The sequence below is a fragment of the Neovison vison genome, chromosome 9 (assembly GCF_020171115.1).
Source record: "Neovison vison isolate M4711 chromosome 9, ASM_NN_V1, whole genome shotgun sequence".
Lineage (NCBI taxonomy): Eukaryota > Metazoa > Chordata > Mammalia > Carnivora > Mustelidae > Neogale > Neogale vison.
Genome location: NC_058099.1, coordinates 37,655,561 through 37,676,657, shown reverse-complemented (window position 1 = coordinate 37,676,657; position 21,097 = coordinate 37,655,561). Strand labels below are relative to the sequence as shown.

General features: G+C 42.5%; 1 protein-coding gene across 5 annotated transcripts in view; it reads left to right on the top strand.

The window, feature by feature from the left end:
* Positions 1 to 18,437, top strand: part of NFX1 (nuclear transcription factor, X-box binding 1) — an 81,081-nt gene extending 62,644 nt beyond the window's left edge. For 4 of the 5 annotated variants that reach the window (XM_044265525.1, XM_044265524.1, XM_044265523.1 and 1 more), the window contains exons 16-24: positions 2,426 to 2,656; positions 3,721 to 3,794; positions 5,503 to 5,604; positions 6,665 to 6,706; positions 13,382 to 13,480; positions 14,260 to 14,326; positions 15,490 to 15,635; positions 16,795 to 16,899; positions 18,154 to 18,437. In XM_044265525.1, coding sequence (XP_044121460.1) covers positions 2,426 to 2,656; positions 3,721 to 3,794; positions 5,503 to 5,604; positions 6,665 to 6,706; positions 13,382 to 13,480; positions 14,260 to 14,326; positions 15,490 to 15,635; positions 16,795 to 16,899; positions 18,154 to 18,226 — 939 coding nt within the window. In that variant the 3' untranslated portion in view covers positions 18,227 to 18,437. The remainder of the gene's footprint in view (positions 1 to 2,425; positions 2,657 to 3,720; positions 3,795 to 5,502; positions 5,605 to 6,664; positions 6,707 to 13,381; positions 13,481 to 14,259; positions 14,327 to 15,489; positions 15,636 to 16,794; positions 16,900 to 18,153) is intronic. The other variant, XM_044265526.1, reaches the window with a different exon arrangement.
* The last annotated feature ends 2,660 nt before the right edge of the window (positions 18,438 to 21,097 follow it).

Sequence of the window (21,097 nt, the reverse complement as noted above, 5' to 3'; positions counted from 1 at the left end):
TCCTGGCCACTGGATCAAAACACCTTCCTCCAGGTTCATCTATGCCTCTGCAATGCCACTACTATGAAGGACTTTCATCCTCATTCTCAACTTGTAAGCTTATTTGGCACCATTGACTATAGACCCTTGGAAGCACTTTTAAAAATTCTTTATTTTAAAAAATGCATATTCACTGTAAGCAATTAAGAATATACAATTCTGGGGGCGCCTGGGTAGCTCTGTGTTGGGCCTCTGCCTTGGGCTCAGGTCATGATCTCAGGGTCCTGGGATCGAGCCCCGCATGGGGCTCTCTGCTCAGCGGGAAGCCTGCTTCCCCCTCTCTCTCTGCCTGCCTCTCTGCCTACTTGTGATCTCTCTCTCTCTCTCTCTCTGTTAAATAAATAAATAAAATCTTTAAAAAAAAAAAAAAGAATATACAATTCTGCAGTCCAGAAAGAAATACTCTTAACATTCTTGTGCCTAGATTATCAGGCATATGTGACACATAGTTTCTCATACTCTATTAAGTTCATATGGTTTTTATGGGGTGTCTAGGTGGCTCATTCACTCAAGTGTCCAACTCTTGATCTCAGCTCAGGTTTTGATTTCAGGGTTGTGAGTTCCAAGACCCATGCCCACAAAGGAGCCCATGTTTAAAAAAAAAAAGATTATACTATTTGTAACCTTTTTTTTTTTTAAAGATTTTATTTATTTATTTGACAGAGAGAGATCACAAGTAGGCAGAGAGGCAGGCAGAGAGAGAGAGAGGAGGAAGCAGGCTCTCTGCTGAGCAGAGAGCCCGATGCGGGACTCGATCCCAGGACCCTGAGATCATGACCTGAGCTGAAGGCAGCAGCTTAACCCACTGAGCCACCCAGGCTCCCCTCAGTATCTTTATCTTGATGGACATATTTTTTCCCCTTATTTCCTGTGAGTGGTTCTCAAGTCATAGTCCTTATAAATCTTATAGTCCTTATAAATCTCTATAAATCTCACTTTTTTTGAGAGTACCCGTTCTAAGACATCCATGTATTATCTTTGTGTTGATGACTCATTTGGACTTCATGTGATAAATATTTATTGCATACCTACTAAGTGCTAGGTGTAACAGGCCTGGTTCAAGTGATTCAGAAGAGAACAAGATAGGTGTGACTCCTGTCCTTGTAGAGCCTTCTCTGTGGGTCAGGAGGCAGGTGTTTAAACAGTCAATTATAAGTGCAGTGGCAGGGGAAGTACAAAGTACTGAGCAGGATGGAAGGATCCCACACCCAGGGAAGGTGTTTGTAGAGGAAGTGACCTCCTAAAGGATAATGAGAAGGTAGGCAAGTGATGAGGGGAGGGGACAACAGAGGATAGAGCGTGTGCAAAAATTATCTCTAGGGGCGCCTGGGTGGCTCAGTGGGTTAAAGCCTCTGCCTTCGGCTCAGGTCATGGTCTCAGGGTCCTGAGATTGAGCCCCACATCAGGCTCTCTGCGCAGCAGGGAGCCTGCTTCCTCCTCTCTCTCTGCCTGACTCTCTGCCTACTTGTGATCTCTGTCTGTCAAATAAATAAATAAAATCTTCAAAAAAAAAAATTATCTCTAGGCCCTGGCAGTAGTGTAAGTAGGTTTTTAGTAATTGGGAACTACAGTCTACCAAAATACTTCTAAAATGGTTCTAAAGCAATTAGAAGCATGTATGTCCTAGACTTTGGACGCCTCTTCAAGAGTAAAAGGTATGTGTCCCTAGAGTCCAAGTATATTCCTCATTTTGAGGGTTCTCAAAAGAATTTGAGTGAATGTATAAGAGTAAGTTTTGGTCCCACAGAAATAAAATTCCAGCATCTTTTTCCTGGAGGAAGGAATCCTGGAAGATTTAAAAAATGAGTTTGGGGTTTCATGGCATGTTGCCCCTTAATTTTTTAAGTGACAAAGCTGCTTAAAGCTATGGAGACCATGAGTCCAGAGATGTGAGGAGAGTTGATGATGTATTTATATAAAATAGTCCTGCCAGCAGTCTTGAAACTTTGGGTCAAGGGTGTCCCCAGCCCTAAGGGTTCATGTGTCAGCTCAGTGCTCTAGCTGTTTGCACAGAGTTGCAGGGAGGTTGTGGGGGTAGAAGTGGGCGGGGATCATCTGATCCTCTCAGTTGGTCATAGCATTTTCAGATACTCCCTATAGTACATGACACATCCCTGGTGTCATGTACTTGTTACCCACCCTGGGAAGTATATATCTTAAGTCACACTTAGTTTCTAGCACAAATTCTTTTGGATCATAACAAGTATTATTAAATAAGGTTCATATTTGTTTATTTTCCAGCTAACCTTTCAAATTTTGAATATCAGCCTAATTTTTTTCAGATAAAAGTAACTTTCTGAAAATTCAGAAATGTTTAAATACGAAGTTAAAACTCATCTCAAATCCCACGTGGAGATAAGAATCTGGCTACTTCTGTTTCTCCTAGTTACGAAGCAACATCCCCTGTCACCTGGCTGATATCTCTTGCGGATTACCCTGCAGTGCCACGCTACCATGTGGGATGCATAAGTGTCAGAGACTCTGTCACAAAGGAGAATGTCTTGTGGACGAGGCCTGCAAGCAGCCGTGCACCACCCCCAGAGCTGACTGTGGCCACCCGTGTATGGCGCCCTGCCACCCCAGCTCACCCTGCCCCATGACTGCTTGTAAAGCCAAGGTGCGTATTTCTGGCTCCAGATAGGGCGTTGACTGTGCTTCTAGGGCTGCTAGTGAGTCCAGAACTGCTTGCAGAGGCACCTGGGCCCACATTCTAATCAGAAGTCATTGGTTGCAAGGTACCTCAAGTTAAGTTAGCAAGAGGAAGGTGGAATAAATTACACAGATTTCTGTGCCCAGCTTGAAATGGCCTTTTAGTTCAGGAGGTACCCAGTGCCACTTGACCTGGTCTCTCTGCCTTAGAGCAGATTCTGAAGAGAGACTCAGATTGCCTGCTCTGTTTATTCAACAAATATATAGGTATTTTGTGCAAGATGTTTTGCTAGGTGCTGGAGCTATACCAGTAAACAGGAAACACACGCTCGCTTCCGTGAGTTGGGACAGATACTGCCTCCTTACTCAGATAACGAATCATGACTGTGGTGAACAAGAAATTACACCTTTGTAGAGGGCGCTGTAAGAACATGGGAGTGGGCTATTTAGTCTGTTCTGAGGGATCTAAGCAAGGCCTCCCTGAGGAGATGAAAGCAGATGGATGAGGTGGACTTGATTAGGCTTTGGATGGTCCTGGCCAGGTTCAGTGGTAAAAACCTCATTCTAGGCCTGCCCCTTCAGGTAGGGTTAAGTAAGGCCAGTAGTAATTCCCAGAAAGAGTCATCGTAGAATGAACTGTTCCCTCCTAGCATGTCAACTACCACATCAGTTTGCATGCATGGTTAGCTTCCTCCATCCTGAAGGGTAGACACTCATTGTATCCTCTGCCATGGTTTGATTTGAGAGAGGCTTTAAAAGTGAGACCTGCCAGATGCTTGGGTGGCTCAGTTGGTTAAGCAACTGCCTTCAGCTCAGGTCATGATTCCAGAGTCCTGGGATCAAGTCCCAGATCAGGCTCCCAGCTCCATGGAGAGCCTGCTTCTCCCTCTGACCTTCTCCCTTCTCACACTCTCTCTCACTGTCTCTCTCTCAAATAAATAAATAAAATCTTCTAAAAAAAAAAAAAGTGAAACCTGCCTATTCCTATGGTTTCCATGTGCTAAAAGTCCCTCCATGTTAATCTTATTGCAGATAGAGCTGCAGTGTGAATGTGGACGAAGAAAAGAGATGATGATTTGCTCTGAAGCTTCCAGTACTTATCAAAGGTTAGTGCTACTTAAATGTTAACTAACAGTGGTGGATCTCAGTTTACAGAAGGTACACATGTGTATACATATGTTTATTGTCGAGTCCTTGGAACTTTTGTCAAGTTTGGAAAGTTTTTTCTTTTTTTTAGAAAGAGCTTGTGCAGGGGCGCCTGGTTAGCTCAGTCGATTAAGTGTTTGACTCCTGGTTTCAGCTGAGATCGTGATTTAGTGGTCATGGGATAGAGCCCCGAGTCAGGCTCTGCACTCAGCGTGGAGTCTACTTCAGATTCTCTCTCCTTCTCCCTCCCACTTATGTGTTCCTTAGCGCTCTCTCTCTCTCTCTCAAATAAATAAATAAATAAATTTTTTTTTTTTTTAAAGATTTTATTTATTTATTTGACAGAGCGAGATCACAAGCAGGCAGAGAGGCAGGCAGAGAGAGAGGAGGAAGCAGGCTCCCTGCTGAGCAGAGAGCCCGATGTGGGCCTCGATCCCAGGACCCTGAGATCATGACCTGAGCTGAAGGCAGCGGCTTAACCACTGAGCCACCCAGGCGCCCTAAATAAATATTTTTTAATAGAAAAGAAAATTTGTGCACAAGCTGGGAGTGGTGGGAGGGGTGGAGGGAGATAATCTTTTTTTTTCTTTTTTTTTTAGATTTTATTTATTTATTTGACAGAGAGAGAGTGAGAGATCACAAGCAGGCAGGCAGAGAGGGGGAAGCAGGCTTCCTGCCGAGCAGAGAGCCTGATGTGGGGCTTAATCCCAGGACTCGGAGATCATAACCTGAGCTGAAGGCAGAGGCTTAACCCTCTGAGCCACCCAGGCACCCCAGGGAGAGAGAATCTTAAGCAGACTCACCACTGAGTGCAGAGCCTGACACAGGACTCCATCCTATGACCCTGAGATCACAGCCTGAGCTGAAATCAAGAATCAGATGCTTAACTGACTGAGCCACTCAGGTGCCCCCTGAAAAGTTGTTTAAAATAAAGTTTTCTAAAAATAATTAATTAATGAAGTAAAATTTCCTGAATCTAGTTTTTCTGGTTCAAAGAAAAAAGTACTGCTTTGTGTCCCTTTCCTTCCCTAACTTTCATTTGTAAAGTATCTTTTTTCTTTTCCTCCTCTTTCTTTGTCTCTCTCCCTTCTGGTCTTATTATGCCATGGGGTCAGAAGGGAAGATATCCTGAAGTTTCATGAATTGCTTTAACATCCCTCCTCTTGTGGTGGCACAGCCAGGAAAAGTCCTGTGCTCCTCTTCTGTAGTGGGGGTTTCTGACTATTCTCTGAATTGTCTTTGTAGCCTCCTTAAATCCTGGGACTGGGTGGCCAGAAAGGGATCTCAGTAAGGAGATGAAGGTGTTAGGGATGGGTGGTTGTATTTGTCTCTGATTACATGCAGAGATGTGTCATGGAGATAGGATTTTTGGACTAAGAAGAAGACATCAGAGTGGCTCTGACATTAGTGCGTTTGAATACTGACTGAATGCCAGGCATTGGCCTAGATATGCAAGGGGGATTGAACAGACTGTCTCATTGCTTCTAATGGAGCTACTTAGAATTTAAGGAGATAGGACAGAAGCGTGTGGATAGTTCATAGTATGTAGGTTTCTGACACCCACAAATTGTCCAGCATAGATTCGATTGGAAGTCTTCTATATACCTAGTATTAGGACACTCCTGTGAAACTGCAATGCCTTTTCTTCCTTTCTTTTTTATACTTCAGAATAGCTGCTATTTCCATGGCCTCTAAAATAACAGACATGCAGCTTGGCGATTCAGTGGAAATCAGCAAGTTAATTACTAAGAAGGAAATTCACCAAGCCAGGTAATTTTTAAAATGTATGTGTTGTGTTAGAATTAATTTCCAGGGGCACCTGGGTGGCTCAGTGGGTTAAGCATCTGCCTTCGGCTTGGGTCATGGATCTCAGGGTCCTGGGATCGAGCCCCACATTGGGTTCTCTGCTCAGTGGGGAGCCTGCTTCCCCCTCTCTCTCTGCCTGCCTCTCTGCCTACTTGTGATCTTTGTCAAGTAAATGAATAAAATCTTTAAAAAAAAATCTTAGTGCATAAACCTGGCGATTCACATACCTGTACCCCTGGGGATAAAAATATATGTTTATAAACAATAAAAAAATTTTTAAAAATAAATAAAAATAAAATCTTTAAAAAAAAAAAAAAAAGAATTAATTTCCAGAGGGCAGGAACCATTCATTTGTCTATCTCCCACAGCAAAGCCTTGCACAGACAGGTGTTTCAACAGACATTTGATGTTAAAAGACCACACTCACTCCATTGCCACAAATCTTACTCAGGATATAGTTATGACTAGAAGAGACTTTTCTAGGCCTCTCTTCAAACAATAGCCAGGGGGAGCAGAGACCTAGATGTGTCCAGCCAAACCCAAGAGAACCAGCTGTGTCAAGAGAGGGAGGTAGGGATGCCTGGGTGGCTCAACGGGTTGAACCTCTGCCTTTGGCTCAGGTCATGATCTCAGGGTCCTGGAATTGAGTCCCACATCGGGCTTTCTCCTCAGTGGGGAGCCTGCTTCCCCCTCTCTCTCTCTACCTGCCTCTCTGCCTATTTGTGCTCTCTCTCTCTGTCAAATAAATACATAAAACCTATAAAAAGGCGGGGGTTGGAAAGAGCTGGGGCTGTCAGGGGGTCATTAGGAGTGTTTTGGAGACCCTTTGAGGCCCTTCTGAGGACTCCTACTAGATTCGAGTCCCATAACCCAGAGGCCCCCCAACCTGATCTTGAGAGGGACCTCATGTAACCATGTTTTTGGCCAGAGTCTACTCTGTTCCCAGGTTGACAAAGAACTTACTGCTGGGTAGGAGTTGTGAAAATCTTTGCCCTGACTTTATCTGTTTCATTTGTTTCTCAAGGCTGGAGTGTGATGAGGAGTGTTTAGCCTTGGAAAGGAAAAAGTAAGTCATTTCCTGCTTTTTATCTACTTGTTCTTGAGCTCTGTGAAATTAATAGGAAGGAGTAACCATTCAAGCATTCACTCAACACCTGCTCTGAGTCTTTTGCTGCTGTTAGAGATCAAGAGAAATTCAGTCATCAGGAACTGAAATATAAGTATCTAAGGATAAACCACTTAGGTGATTTCAGCATATTTCTGAAACATGGGCTTGTTGGTTTGGGGCATGGTATAAACATCACATGCCACAGCATACTTATCACTGACTGGCAGACTTCCTGATTCCAATGGATATAAGAAGCTTAAAATTTTTTTAATGACCTTTTATATTAAAGTATAACATACATATAGAGAGATTGGAAGTGTACATATCAATGAGTCATCACAAAGTAAATACAGTGGTGTAATCAGCACCCAGGTCAAGGAATAGAAAATTACCAGAATACTTTCCTATACTTCACCAAGTTAAAATGTCTATCCTGACTTCTAACACTTTGGATTAGTTTTGTCTATTTTGAACTTTATATAAATGATGAAATCTTACAGTTTGCATTTTTTCTGGCTTTTATGACATTTGTGATATTCCTCTTGTTGCATGTAGCAATACTTTGTTCATTTGCATTCCTCCATGATATTTTATTGTATTAATATAATTTATCACTCTGCCATTAATAGGTACGTGTGTGGTTATCACTATTGGGCTGTTACAAATAATGCTCTGTTAAGAATATCAGTATGTTCCCTTTGCTGTATATATATATACTCATTTCTGTTAGTTTTAAACTTAGGAGTAGAATTACTGATTTAACAGGGTATTCATACGTTCAACTTTAATCAGCTCTACGCAACAGTATCCAAAATGATTGTGTCACATTATACTCCCACCACCAGGGTAATAGTTCCCATTGCTCTACACTTTTTTATTAGCTGTTAGAATTGTTCGTCTTTTTAATTTTAATCTATTCTTGTGAATGTATACCCAGATATCATTGAGCTTTTAGTTTCTATTTCCCTGATGACTAATGAGGTTGAATACTTTTTTATATGTTTATTGCAATTTGGATATCCCTTTTTGTGAAGTACCTATTCAGCTCTTTTGCTTATTTTGTAATTGTGTTCTCTTTTTTATATTGATTAGTAGGAGTTCTTTATATATTTTGGATGTGAATCCTTTGCTGGTTTTATATAGTATATTTTCCTGTACTTCATGCTTTCAATTCTCACTCTCTTAATGGTATCTTTTGATAAGCAGAAGTTTCTAATTTTTTTTTAAAGGATTTTATTTATTTATTTGACAGAGAGAGATCACAAGTAGGCAGAGAGGCAGGCAGAGAGAAAGAGGAGGAAGCAGGCTCCCTGCTGAGCAGAGAGCCCAATGTGGGACTCGATCCCAGGACCCTGAGATCATGACCTGAGCCGAAGGCAGCGGCTTAACCCACTGAGCCACCCAGGCGCCCAGAAGTTTCTAATTTTAATGAGTCCAGTTTATTAGTCTTTTCCTTAGAGACTGATGTTTTTTATGTCCTGTTTAAGAAGTATTTGTCTATCCTGAGGTCATGATGATACTTTGTTACTGTCTAGAAGCTGTATCATTTTACTTGTCACATTTAGAGCTACAGTTGACTGATTTTTTTGAGCATGGTTTAAGGAGAGTTCACAATTCAGTTTTCTTCCATATGCATATTCATGTGACTAATACTGTCAAGATGTCCTTTTCCCAGTCTTTCCAATGCCATTTGTCTTTTTTTTTTTTTTAAGATTTTATTTATTTATTTGACAGAGAGAGATTACAAGTAGGCAGAGAGGCAGGCAGAGAGAGAGAGGAGGAAGCAGGCTCCCTGCCAAGCAGAGAGCCCGATGTGGGACTCGATCCCAGGACCCTGAGATCACGACCTGAGCCGAAGGCAGTGGCTTAACCCACTAAGCCACCCAGGCGCCCTGTCTTTTTTTTTTTTTTTAATAGTTTATTTATTTGACAGATGGAGATCACAAGTAAGCAGAGAGGCAAACAGAAAGAGAGGGGGAAGCAGGCTCCCTACTGAACAGAGAGCCCAATGCGGGGCTCGATCTCAGGACCCTGGGATCATGACCTTAGCCGAAGGCAAAGGCTTTAACCCACTGAGCCACCCAGGCGCCCCAGTGCCATTTGTCTTAAATCACATATTCATACTATTTTTTTTTTTACATATTAATACTATTGCTGAACTCCTTATCCTCCATCACACTAGTAACACACTCTCTTAATTGTTGTACCTTTATAACAATAAAGGTCTTAATATCTGATAGTATGTCTCTTCAAGCATGGTTCTTCTTCTAGATTAACTTGGCTATTCATGAGCATTTGTATTTCCTTTTAAACTTTAGAGTTAGCTTATCAATATCTGCCCCAAAAAACTACTAAGATTTTTATTGAATTGGTATTTCATTTATAGATCAGTTGGGGAAGATTTGATGTTTTTATAGTGTTAAGTCTCTTAATCCATAAGCAAAGTATATCCTTCCAATTATTCCTGCCTTCTTTGATTTCTCTCAATAATACTCTACAGTTTTCTGTATACAGATTTTGTACAACTTGCAGTAGATTTCTTCCTTGCAATATTTGATATTGACACTTTTTTAAATGGTAATTTTTCTTGTATCACTTCTTTTTTCTTCTAGCTCAGCTACCTCCTTTCTTCTCCCTTCCTGTATCACTTCTAAAATTTAATTTTCTTTAAAAAAACTAATTTTCTAATTGCCTGTTGCTGCTGTATAGAAATAGAATTGGTGTTTATAGATCTGTATTCACAACCTTGCTAAATTCACTTACTATTTCATGCCCTCATCCAATAATAGTAGTTTTATTTCTTTACATTTCTTAAATTTCTTCTTTTTCTTGCCTTTTTGCACTGGCTAGAGCCTCCAGTACAGTGTTGAGTAGGAGGTAGTGATAATCGACATTACTGATATCAGACAGATTTGAATGTTTCACCACTAAATATGATGTTTTCTGTTAGTCATTTGAGGATGTTCTTTATTAGATTAAGGGGCATTTATTCAGTGACCAGCAGACTTCCTGGTTCTAACAGAGATTGATTAAAAGGTATAGCCCTCTAAATGTTAACAATTGGAGAATTTAGGTGAACTGGTATACAGCATTCCCCAACTTATAGTGACTTAACGATTTTTCAGATTCACAGTGGTGCAAAAGCAATATATGTTTAGTAGAAACCATGCCTCAAATTTTGAATTTTGATCTTTTCTCAGGCTAGCAATATGCAGTATAGTGCTCTCTTACGATACTGCCCAGTGACAGCAAACTACAGCTCCCAGTCATCCATGCAGTCACAAGGGTAAACAGTCCATACACTTACAGCCATTCTGTACCCATATAGCCATCGTGTTTTTCACTTTCCATACAGTGTTCAGTAAATTACATGAGATGTTCAGCACTTAATTATAAAATAGGCTTTGTGGAGTGCCTGGGTGGCTCAGTCATTTGAGCGTCCGACTCTTGGTTTCAGCTCAAGTCATGATCTCAGGGTTGTGAGGCTGAGCCCCATGTCAGGCTCTGCACTGAGTGGGGAGTTGGCTTGAGACTGTCTCCCTCTCCCTCTCTCCCCACTCTCGCATTTCCATGAGCACACACACTCTCTCTCTCAAATAAATAAATAAAATCTTAAAAAATAAATGAGCTTTGTGTAACCTTAGGTAAATGTTCTGAGGACATTTAAGGTAGACTAGGCCAAGCCATGATGTTTGGTAGGTTAGATGTATTAAATGCATTTTTGACTTAAAATATTTTGAATTTACGATGATTTTATCATTATAAAATAATACTTTGTCACTTTGAAAATTTCTCATATTAAACAAAAACAGACAAGTGCAGACAAAGTACAGTCCTGTTTTATCTTGAAATTTGACTTTCCACTATTGTTAACAGTACCTCTTTAAGTGGCTAAATGCATAGGAAGTATATAATAAATAATAGTGCTGCCCAAATTTCCCTTGGTTTGACCCTTATGGTGAACTCTGTAATAACTGCTGTTCAAACTCTTGACCTTTAGGAACCATCAGTCAAAGTGTTCTCAGTTACAAAATATGAACTGAGTCATGAGTATTCAGAAATGCTGTAGTGAATACACAGAAGGCCTCTAAAGCATAGAAATGCACCTTTGTGTAGTTCAAGACAGTTTATATAGTAGACTAGAGTCGGATTGCCTGAATTTGAATCCTGCCTTCACAAATCACTTAGCTATGTAACCTTCGGCAAGTCATGTTCTCTTTTGAAGCTTTAATTTTCTTAAAAATCTGTGGAAACAGTGACAATATGTACCTTCCACAGTTGTTGTGAGGATTAAATTAGTTATTAGTTATCCTCAGTAATTAGTTATTGATTAGAGCTGTCTCTCTCAGGGTACCTGGGTGGCTCAGTCAGTTAAGCGTCTGCCTTAGGCTTAGGTCATGATCCCAGTGTCCTGGGATAAAGCCCCACACTGGGATCCAGGGAGCCTGCCTCTCCCTCTCCCCAACTTGTGCTTTCTCTCTGCCTCTCTCTCTCTCTCAAAAAAATAAATAAAATCTTTTTAAGAAAAATAACTGGCTCTCTGTTTTTCAATTTCTCCTCCGTTTTAGAATGATGACCTCTGATGGTCCTCACTATATAGAGATTCTTTCTTAATACCCACTGACCTAGGAGAAAAAGAAATGCCAATTTAAAAAAATACATGGGGTGCCCGACTGGCTCCATCAGTAGAGCATGCGACTCTTGATCTCAGTGTTATGAATTTGAGCCCCATGTTGGGTGTAGAGATTATTTTTTAAAAATTAAAAATCTTGGGCACCTGGGTGGCTCAGTTGTTAAGCAGCTGCCTTCACCTTAGTTCATGATCTCAGGGTCCTGGGATTGAGCCCCTCATTGGCTGCTTGCTTCTCCCTCTCCCCTCTGCCTGCTGCTCCCTACTTGTGCTCTCTCTCTGTCAAATCAATAAATAAAATCTTCAAAAAAATTAAAATTAAAAAATTAAATCTTAAATAAATACCATCTCAAGTTGCAAGCATATATTCTGTTGCAGAAATGAAAAACTGGCAGGCCAAATTCAGCCCACTGATATGTTTTATTGGTGTTTAAATTTTAATTCTTGGGGCGCCTGGGTGGCTCAGTGGGTTAAGCCGCTGCCTTCGGCTCAGATCATGATCTCTGGATCCTGGGATCGAGTCCCGCATCGGGCTCTCTGCTCAGCAGGGAGCCTGCTTCCTCCTCTCTCTCTCTCTGCCTGCCTCTCTGCCTACTTGTGATCTCTCTCTGTCAAATAAATAAATAAAGTCTTAAATAAATAAATAATTTTTGATTCTTGGCTGACTAATCAAAACATCAAAACTCTCGGAAATTTCTCTTGAAAATTTTAGAATTAAGCTTAAATCAGATTCATATGTATGGGCATTAAACGTGCAAGAGACCCCTATTTCAGTGTAAACAAAAATTATACTAAGTGCAACCTGAATTTTATCTCTCTTTACAAAAGAAAGACATAACTGGGTATTGCTGAGATGCCATGAGATTCGTTCACTGGCAGTCAGAACACAAGTGGGCAGCTGTGGAAAGCTCTCAGACTGTGTTACTCATAGTCTGACCATCTTATCTAGTAATCCCACACCTGGAAATATTTTCCAGAGAAATAACCCTAAAAGTTTTTTGCCTAGTGATATCATGTCACTTAAAATATTCGGAAACTGGGGAACTATTATTAAAGAAACTCGGGAATGTTTAGGTAAATTCTGGTAAATACATAATTAGAAGATTATGCAGCTATTAAAACAGTAAATGTGAAAAACAAGTGTAATATGAGAAATGCCAATCATATAATGATAGGTGAAAAAAAGGTGCCAAATTGGGATTTTTTTAGTTTTGTTCCTTTTAAGATTTTATTTCTTTTTTAAGATTTATTTATTTATTTGAGAGTGATAAAGGGAGAGCACAAGCAGGGGCAGAGGCAGAGGGAGAAGCAGGCTCCCCACCAAGCAGGGAGCCTGACACGGGACTCGATCCCAGGACCACAACCTGAGCTGAAGGCAGATGCCCATCTGACTGAGCCATCCAGGCGCCCTCTCTTCACCCACTGTGGGACTTGAACTTATAACCCAGATATCACAAGTCACATGCTCCACTGACTGGGCCCGCCAAGTGCCCCAGATGCCAAGTTTTATAAACACTAATTGCGATGACTTAAAGGGAAAAAAATCTGAAAGGAAGTGTACTGAAATTTTGTGCTTAGGTTGTTAATGGAATTCTTCTCTTTATTTTCCACATTTTCTGTAAGATGATTCTAGTTTTAATGTGTACATGTCTACCTTATGTATGTATGTATGTGATATTTAGGTAAAACCTCAGAGACTGCCATACCCCACTGCACTCCCAGTGCTCTCATTTCCTGCCCCCCTTCTCTGCACCAGATAACCCAGGTTGCCAGTATCAGCCCATTTGGTTCACTCAGACCCACATAGATTTGTCTTATTTTCTTCCAGGAAGACAAAATCATATCTTCTCCCAAGTTGTTGCTATTCCTGCCTTAGTAATTGTGTTTGCTGAAATGGCATCGTTAGTACATTAAGAACTTAAGACATGGTGGGGTGTCCTGTGTTACTGTAAAAAGTTTTCATGCCCTTTTCCTTTTATTACTTACTTCTCTCTTATTTTCAGGCGGTTAGCAGAGGCGTTTCATATTACTGAGGATTCTGATCCTTTCAATGTACGTTCTTCAGGGTCAAAATTCAGTGACAGTTTAAAAGAGGATGCCAGGTATGTAACTTGTTACCAGCTTGCTTGCTTGCGTGCTTGCTTGCTTGCTTGCTTTTTTAAGATCTTATTTATGTATTTGACGGAGAGAGACAGCGAGGGGAGTGGAGAAGGAGAAAGAGGCTTCCTGCTGATGAGGGAGCCCGATGTGGGGCTCGATCCTAAGACCCTGGGATCATGACCTGAGGCAAAGGCAAACGCTTAACAACTGAGCCACCTGAGCTCCCCTGTTACCAGCTTTCTTAAATGTGGTTTGCAAGAGTATTTGCTCTTCTAAGATGTAGGAACTAATAAGTACTCCTCTGTGATTGAGCCATTTGAAGTTTATACATACAAGAGATTATGATGTTTAATAAAAACCTTTCTTGGTTTCTCACAATTGTTGCCTTGAAGAATTAAGCATGGGTTGTGGGGGCTCTGGGTGTATGGACCATGTAGTAGAAGTTTGGGCCTGCCTAGGGCCTGGTTGGACTAGCCTGAACTGAGTGATGGGCTGCCAACATGGGCCCTCACTTGGGCAATAACAGCTCTTACTTTCCTCCTGTTTCCTGGCCCTTCAGACAGCTCTTTCTCCTTCTGTCTTCTCCTCTCCCATACTTGTTTTCTCTTTTTCTCTTCCTTTGTTAGTCATAGTCAGCCTTCTGTTAGCTGACAGTTCTTGCCCTTTGCCATTTTTCTGCCCACATTGTTCATTGTCTGCAGATTATGGGCAGAGAACGTGGGTGGAAGGGATTCTCAAAGAGCAGAAAGATGAAATTAACTGTGATGATTTCTCATTTCAGGAAGGATTTAAAGTTTGTCAGTGACATTGAAAAAGAAATGGAAGCCCTTGTGGAGGCCGTGAATAAGGTTGAAGTCAAAACATCCAACTGGACATATCTCTAAGGCCAGCTTGATAAAAAATCAAGTCCCAGAAACACCATCAGTGTAGAGTAGTTATAGGAAAAAGTCACAACTTCTTGACGATCCCTGTCTTCCCCAAAAGCCCAGCCATTATAACATCCATGGAAGCCTTGTCCTGGTTCAGCAAAGATATTCTCGATCAAATTTAGCATAAATAAAAAAATCTTAGCTCAGTGGCTAAGATTGGGTGAAGAAGCTCTGGACAACAGGGGGCATTTAGTAGTGACAGCTGAATGACTGTGGGGACTTAGGAAGACATGATCTCTGAGGGGCTATTCTATGAGAGGGCACACTTGTTCTTTATTACCTCTAAGGCAGGCTAAAAGCCCTTGAGTAAAGATCAAAAGTTGAATGACTAGAGCTGAAGAGTAGTGAGATAGACTCCCTCAAGATAGTGAAGCCCTTGTCCTGGAGGTAGCTTTTAGGAGAAAAGTCTCGAATTTAGTCAGAAGCAGCCAACCCCAGGATGGCTCTCTCTTTATTCTGTGGAGACTGTGAGTGAGGATGAGATGCCTGTATTAGCTCCATGTCTAATGAAGGTGGAGTTCCTTCCCGCCATCTCCCTTAGCCCCTGCCCTTCCTCTCTCTCTTCCTTCTGTTTCCATTTCCCAGGATCCTGACATGAAGGAGAAAATGGAATCATTGTTCCTCTCCTAACTAGCAAACATACACTAATGTATTTCCCTGCTTTCCAGTGTATCTGCACATTAAAAATTTTTAGCATAGAACGTATTTTTATAAGAAATGAGACTGTCTTGTTTTATGTCTTCAATTTATTTAGTCATTTCTTCGGTATATCACTTACTCCCCAGTTGCCAGCCCATTAGGAGGAACCATTATACTGTCCTCTTAGGTTCTTTTCACTTCCCCTGGTCCCTAATCCCAGCTAGCTGCTACTGTTGTGACTCACAGAATAGATAAAGGAAGTGCATCAGACCTCATCCTCCCAAACTCCTTGGCTTGCTTAGCAGCCAGCAGAATACCCTATGCTCTAAAACTCAGCCATCTCTTGTCAGCCCAGCTGTTTTGGTGTGGTGGGAAGGACCTTTGTAAGTATATTCTGATTTCTGGATGATTTTATCAATCCGTCATCTTTTCCCTCAATACAGGGAAAGAATAGTAAGAAGAGCCACTGCTTCCCTCCCATGAACAGAGACCATCGCCGGATCATCCATGACCTGGCCCAAGTGTATGGCCTGGAGAGCGTGAGCTATGATAGTGAACCAAAGCGCAATGTCGTGGTCACTGCAGTCAGGTGGGTTGATCTTTCTATCATAGGAGGAACTGCTCATTGCAGCAAACTGGACCTCGGAAGCAAGGTCTATCAACATTTGCTTGCCTTACTTCCTCTCCTAGAAGAATAGATAGAAAATCTGCTTCTGGGCTAGCCTTACTGATATAATCAAAAGGTCTAAGCCAGGGGTGCCTGGGTGGCTCAGTGGGTTAAAGCCTCTGCCTTCGGCTCAGGTCATGATCCCAGGGTCCTGGGATCGAGCCCCGCATCGGGCTCTCTGCTCAGCAGGGAGCCTGCTTCCTCCTCTCTCTCTGTCTGCCTCTCTGCCTACTTGTGATCTCTGTCTGTCAAATAAATAAATAAAATCTTTTAAAAAAAAAAAAAAAAAGGTCTGAGCCAGGGAGCACCTGGGTGGCTCAGTCGATTAAGCAACTGCCTTTGGCTCCGGTCATTATCCCAGGGTCCTAGGATTGAAACCCGCCTTGGGCTCCTTGCTCAGCAGGGAGCCTGCTTCTCCCTCTCCCTCTGCCTACTACTCTGCCTGCTTATGCTTGCTGTCTGTCAAATAAATAAAATCTCTAAAAAAACAACAAAAAAAAATAATAAAGCTCTGAAACAGAGAGCAAAGCCCATGTTTCAGTCCACAGGACAGACATGCCTAAAGACATTCAAGCCTCCTGTCTGCCCAATTTATGAGCAACACAGGAGGTAGCATTTTGCCAGGCACAGGGAACAGACCCTAAGGGCCTGGGTTGAGTGCCTGGCCATCACATCTATCTGTCCCTTTTTCCCTTGTCCTTCTGGCATGATGAAAACAAAAAATGCTGGACTCTGATTCAGGGCATCCCCTGTAAACAGTGTTTGCCATTAGAGGAAACTAAGGCTGTAGTGTGAGCTGGTGTGATAGAGAGGATCTAGGATCACTGTCAGAACTTGACAGAGTAGGTCCTTACCAATGAAGAAAACTTAAGTGCGGGACCAGAGGGAGCAGATAACAGGCCCAGGGAGAGGTGGGTGGAAGGATGAGGGTTAAATGACGGTGACATGCCTGAGAGGAGATGGGTCACATTAGAGCACTTAGCAGCAGCCCGTTTGAAAGTCGTGACTGGATTTCCAGCGGTCTGCCTATCTCCACAAACAAGTCTCACTTTTCAATACTTTGTGTTCTGACTTTTATCAGAGGGAAGTCCATTTGTCCTCCTACCACGCTGACAGGTGTCCTTGAAAGGGAAATGCAGTCACGGCCTCCACCACCAATTCCTCACCACAGACATCAGACCGACAAGTAAGGATCCTTCAGCTGCTTTCCAAAGGCCCTGTATTCAGAGAAGACAGCAGGGGCTGAACTGTCCGGGACTCCACTAGCCATTGGCTGCCTCTCGGGCCTGACCTTGGGGTGCTTGGTTCAAATAAGTCCGGTTTGGTCTACGGCCATACCACCCTGAACGCGCCCGATCTCGTCAAATAAGTCAGGTTTGACTGGAATGTCAGACATTTGTTCATGTCAGAGAGCTCCCAAGTTTGATGTTTGTAGTGCCCACTTTCCCTCTGGGGAAAAATCACTGGACATAACTTCTGTGGTGTAGGTGGTGACACTGGGAAGTGGATTCAGTCTGTCACACCAGAGCATTTAGGAACATGACATGGTTCACAAAGTTATTCTGGAGGTGAAAGTCAGATAGTGGATCAGGGTTGCAGTGAAGGTGGATACTTTTGTGTTTTGATCTGTCGTCTATATGGTTTGAATAATTTTTACAACAAAAACATGTATTCATAATTTAAAGAGAAAAGAAAACCACATTGGCAAGCAGCAGGTTTCAGGAGCAGGGATGGAGCACCATCCCTTTTTCCCTTATTGTGACTGAGGCAGCATTGCCGAAAGTTGCTCTGAAACCAGGCAGGGTCCCCTAATGCTGTTCTGGCCTTCCGCACAGCAGCCCTACCAGAACCTCTTATACAAAACCTCTGGGAGGGCGGAAAGGGCAGTTTTACAGGGTCACCATGGTGGCCTTTGGCAGTCGTGTTCCCGAGGACTGGACAGGACAGCTAGGTGTTGCCCACTGGGTATAACCTTGGCAGGGATTGTCTGGATTAACGTAGTTCCCCAGAACCAGCCCTGCTTCACCCCCCTGGAGAGCAGATGGCATGGATTCTAGTCAGCTCAGCTCCATATCCACATGGGCAGTGGTTTGGGAAACATGAAGGTATTCCACATGTTGTTCCACAGCTGTGTCCAGTACCACTTCATCATAACCATGTGGGATCTTTGGCCTATTCATGCCATGCTTTTTTCCCCCTTTATTTGCTTTATTTTAGTATAAAACTTTATTGTGGAAAACTTTTCAGAGTAGAGAAATAGTGTTAATAGAGTGAACCCCTGTGTGCCCATCACCAAATTTTAAATAGTTCCCTGCTCATGTGGGCCACTGTCTTATCAAAGCTTTGCAAATGATAAATCAACTGATCCTTAACTTTCTGTAGGCTTCAGTCTATTTCCCCCAAACAAGAAAAGACTGATTATTCTTTGTTTGCTTTTCAGAAATCCTGCAAGCAGTAATTTACAGAAAATAGCCAAGGAACCAGTAATTGACTACTTTGATGTCCAGGACTGAGAAGATCAAGATGCACTTAGATAAAAGAATGATTAGGTGTGATGGAGACTCGTTTGCCAGCAGATAAATCATGCTTGTTCCCAGTTAACTGCCTGGTGGACTCACACACAGTCTCATATACTGTCTTGTACTGATACGTCCAAAGCATGAGTGTGTCAGAAATCTCCTTGTCCTCTATTCTGTGTGTATAAAGTGTTTCAGTACGGCCAGATCTCTGACTTGATGGTCACTGGTGATTTGGTTATGTATTTGCAGAGCTTCCACCATCACTGTGATTGCTCAGAGGGCCAGGGGAATATTGGGTTTGATTTGAACAAACCAGAATTTTAGCCTAAAAGTGGTATTTACTCATAGACTCAGTTGTCCCAATTCTCCATACTCTTCTTAAAAATGCAACATCAGCTGCACCTCACTTTTTGGATTAATCCAAACTGATCACAATCTTTGGAAGAGCACAAGTGAACTTCTTAGTCCAAAATACCAGATACATCCAGAATCACACGTGTTGTGATTAACCAAAAAAAATGTGTCTTTAACCAAAAACTCTCATAGGTCTGTCTGGCTGAGTTTATCTTGGGGGTTCTTAATGCCATCAGTTCTAGACCTAAGAAAGGAGTCAGGGTGCTTTACAGAATTCCATTTTCTGGAGCTCAGGGGTGTGGCTCATACTACATCACTGGGCCTATCCTGTGACAGTTTAGCTAGATATGCCATGATGGTAGAGGACAGAGAGCACGCTCCTCCTGCCTGGTTCACACTGTGGCCTCTGTGTACTGACCAGTTAGCCTTAACTCCTTTTTGGTTGAGAAAGGGTTTCAGGTGGATTGACCTTTCCTGTGTTGCTTTCTCCCAGGCCAGGAGCAGCTGTACTGGCTCTCCTTGTCTCCGAGCTCTGAACTTCGGTTTCAGTAATCACAGAAGTATGTGGATGGTCCAGGACTTTTCCCAGCAGCCCTTTGGAGATAATCTTGAGTCTTTGTTAAGGCAAGTGCATTGACAGTTAACATTAGTTTGGCCATCTCTGCCTTGGCACCCCTTCGGCTTGGAGGGCAGACTTCCAACAACTTCTTTGTCCAGAGCAAGCTTGAGCCCCAGAGCAACAGATTTCAGAAGTGACATCACAAAACTGGCACTTGGTTTTCATAGGAAGAGCAGGGTCACTCTCAAAGTAGACCCAGATAGTCTACTTTGAGAGGCAGCAGGTACAGGAGCAAGAAGAAGCAACTGGAGGGAGGAGATGGAAAAGTAAAAACCACTTCTCTCTGGACCCATTTAGCACAGGGTCAGTGGCCGTGAAGACAGCAAGAAGCCCCCGAGCATCTGTTGCATCTTTGAAGCAGTGGTTCCCTGGATGAACTCCTCATGGAGAACATCTCAGAATTCAGGAGGCAGGAGACTGATTCTAGTTGCCAGCTCTGCCACATACATAGCTTGCCACTTGGTGGAATGGAGGTATCACCTGCCTCGTAAGGATTAAATGAGTTGCGATACATGTAGGTTCCTGATCTGTCATGAGTGCTGAAAGTTGATATAAATGATACTTGGGGGCACCTAACTGGCTCAGCTGGCAGAGCATCTGACTCTCAATCTTGGGTCATGAGTTCAAGCCCCATGTTGGATGTAGAATTTATTTAAAAAAAAAAAAAAAAAGAGGGGCATCTGGTTAGCTCAGTCCATTAAGCTTCTGACTCTTGATTTCAGTTCAGGTCATGATCTCAGGGTTGTGAGATTGAGCTCTATACTGGGTGTGGAGGCTGCTTTAAGATTCTGTCTCTTCCTCTCCTTCTACCCCTCCTCCACCCACCTCTTCCTGTCTTCCTCCCTCTCCCTCTCTTTAAAAAGAAAAAAGATACTTAATATCTGGAAAATACATAAGCATCTTCTTCCTTCATACTATTAGCCAAGTTAAGGTACAGAATGCTAAACAGGCCCCTTCTGGTGAATGTGTATGTGCCTACCCCGTACAGCCCTGTGCTAGAGCTGTGGCCTGTTCTTTCATAGTGAGCCGGCAGAGGACACATAACTGAATAAATAATTATAATAGAATTAGTTGGTCTGGCGCAAATAAGTCCATAGTCTGTTATTAAAAGCTGAGTAGAGCGATGAGAGGAATTTCCTGTGGCGTGGTAGGATCTGGGATCGCTCTCATGGTTGGGAGAAGGGAAACGGGAGGAAACATTTGGGTTGAGTCTTAATGATGGTAGACTGCTATTAGGAGAGAAGCAGGCCAAGGAAGGGTAAATAGCATAAGACAAGCCCAGGGATCTGGTTTGTGGTGGAGATGAGGAAGGGTTAGTTGTCCAGAGTGGACAGACAACTGGAAGGACAGGTGATGAGGTTGGACAGGTAGGAAAGAAGGGGTCAGTTGTGGAAAACCACAAGGAGCCACTGGAGGGCCCTAAGCAGAGAATGCCATGACTGGATTTTTGATCCAGAGTGGGAATCAGCAAATGTTTCCTGTAAAGGTCCAGACGGCAAATATTTTAGGCTTTGTGAGTCTTAGAGTTTCTGTTGCAGCTATCCAACTCTGCCATCATGCTGTGAAAGTGGCCACAGACAATACGTAAGCAAATGAGCATGATTGTCCCAGCAACACCTTATTTTTACAGATACTGAAATTAGAATCTCATACAATTTTTATGTGTCACAAAATAATATTTTTTCCAGCTATTAAAAAAATGTAAAAACCATTCTTAGCTCATGGTTTGTACAAAAACAGGCAGCAAGCTGGATTTGACCAAGGATCTTAGTTTGCCCACCCCCTTCTAGAGCAGTTTCTCAGAGTGTAAAGAAGGAATTGGAGGATTAACGTGGAGGCAAGAGACCCAGCCGAGAGCTATAGGGAGTGATCCAAGTGAAAGATGAGGTTGG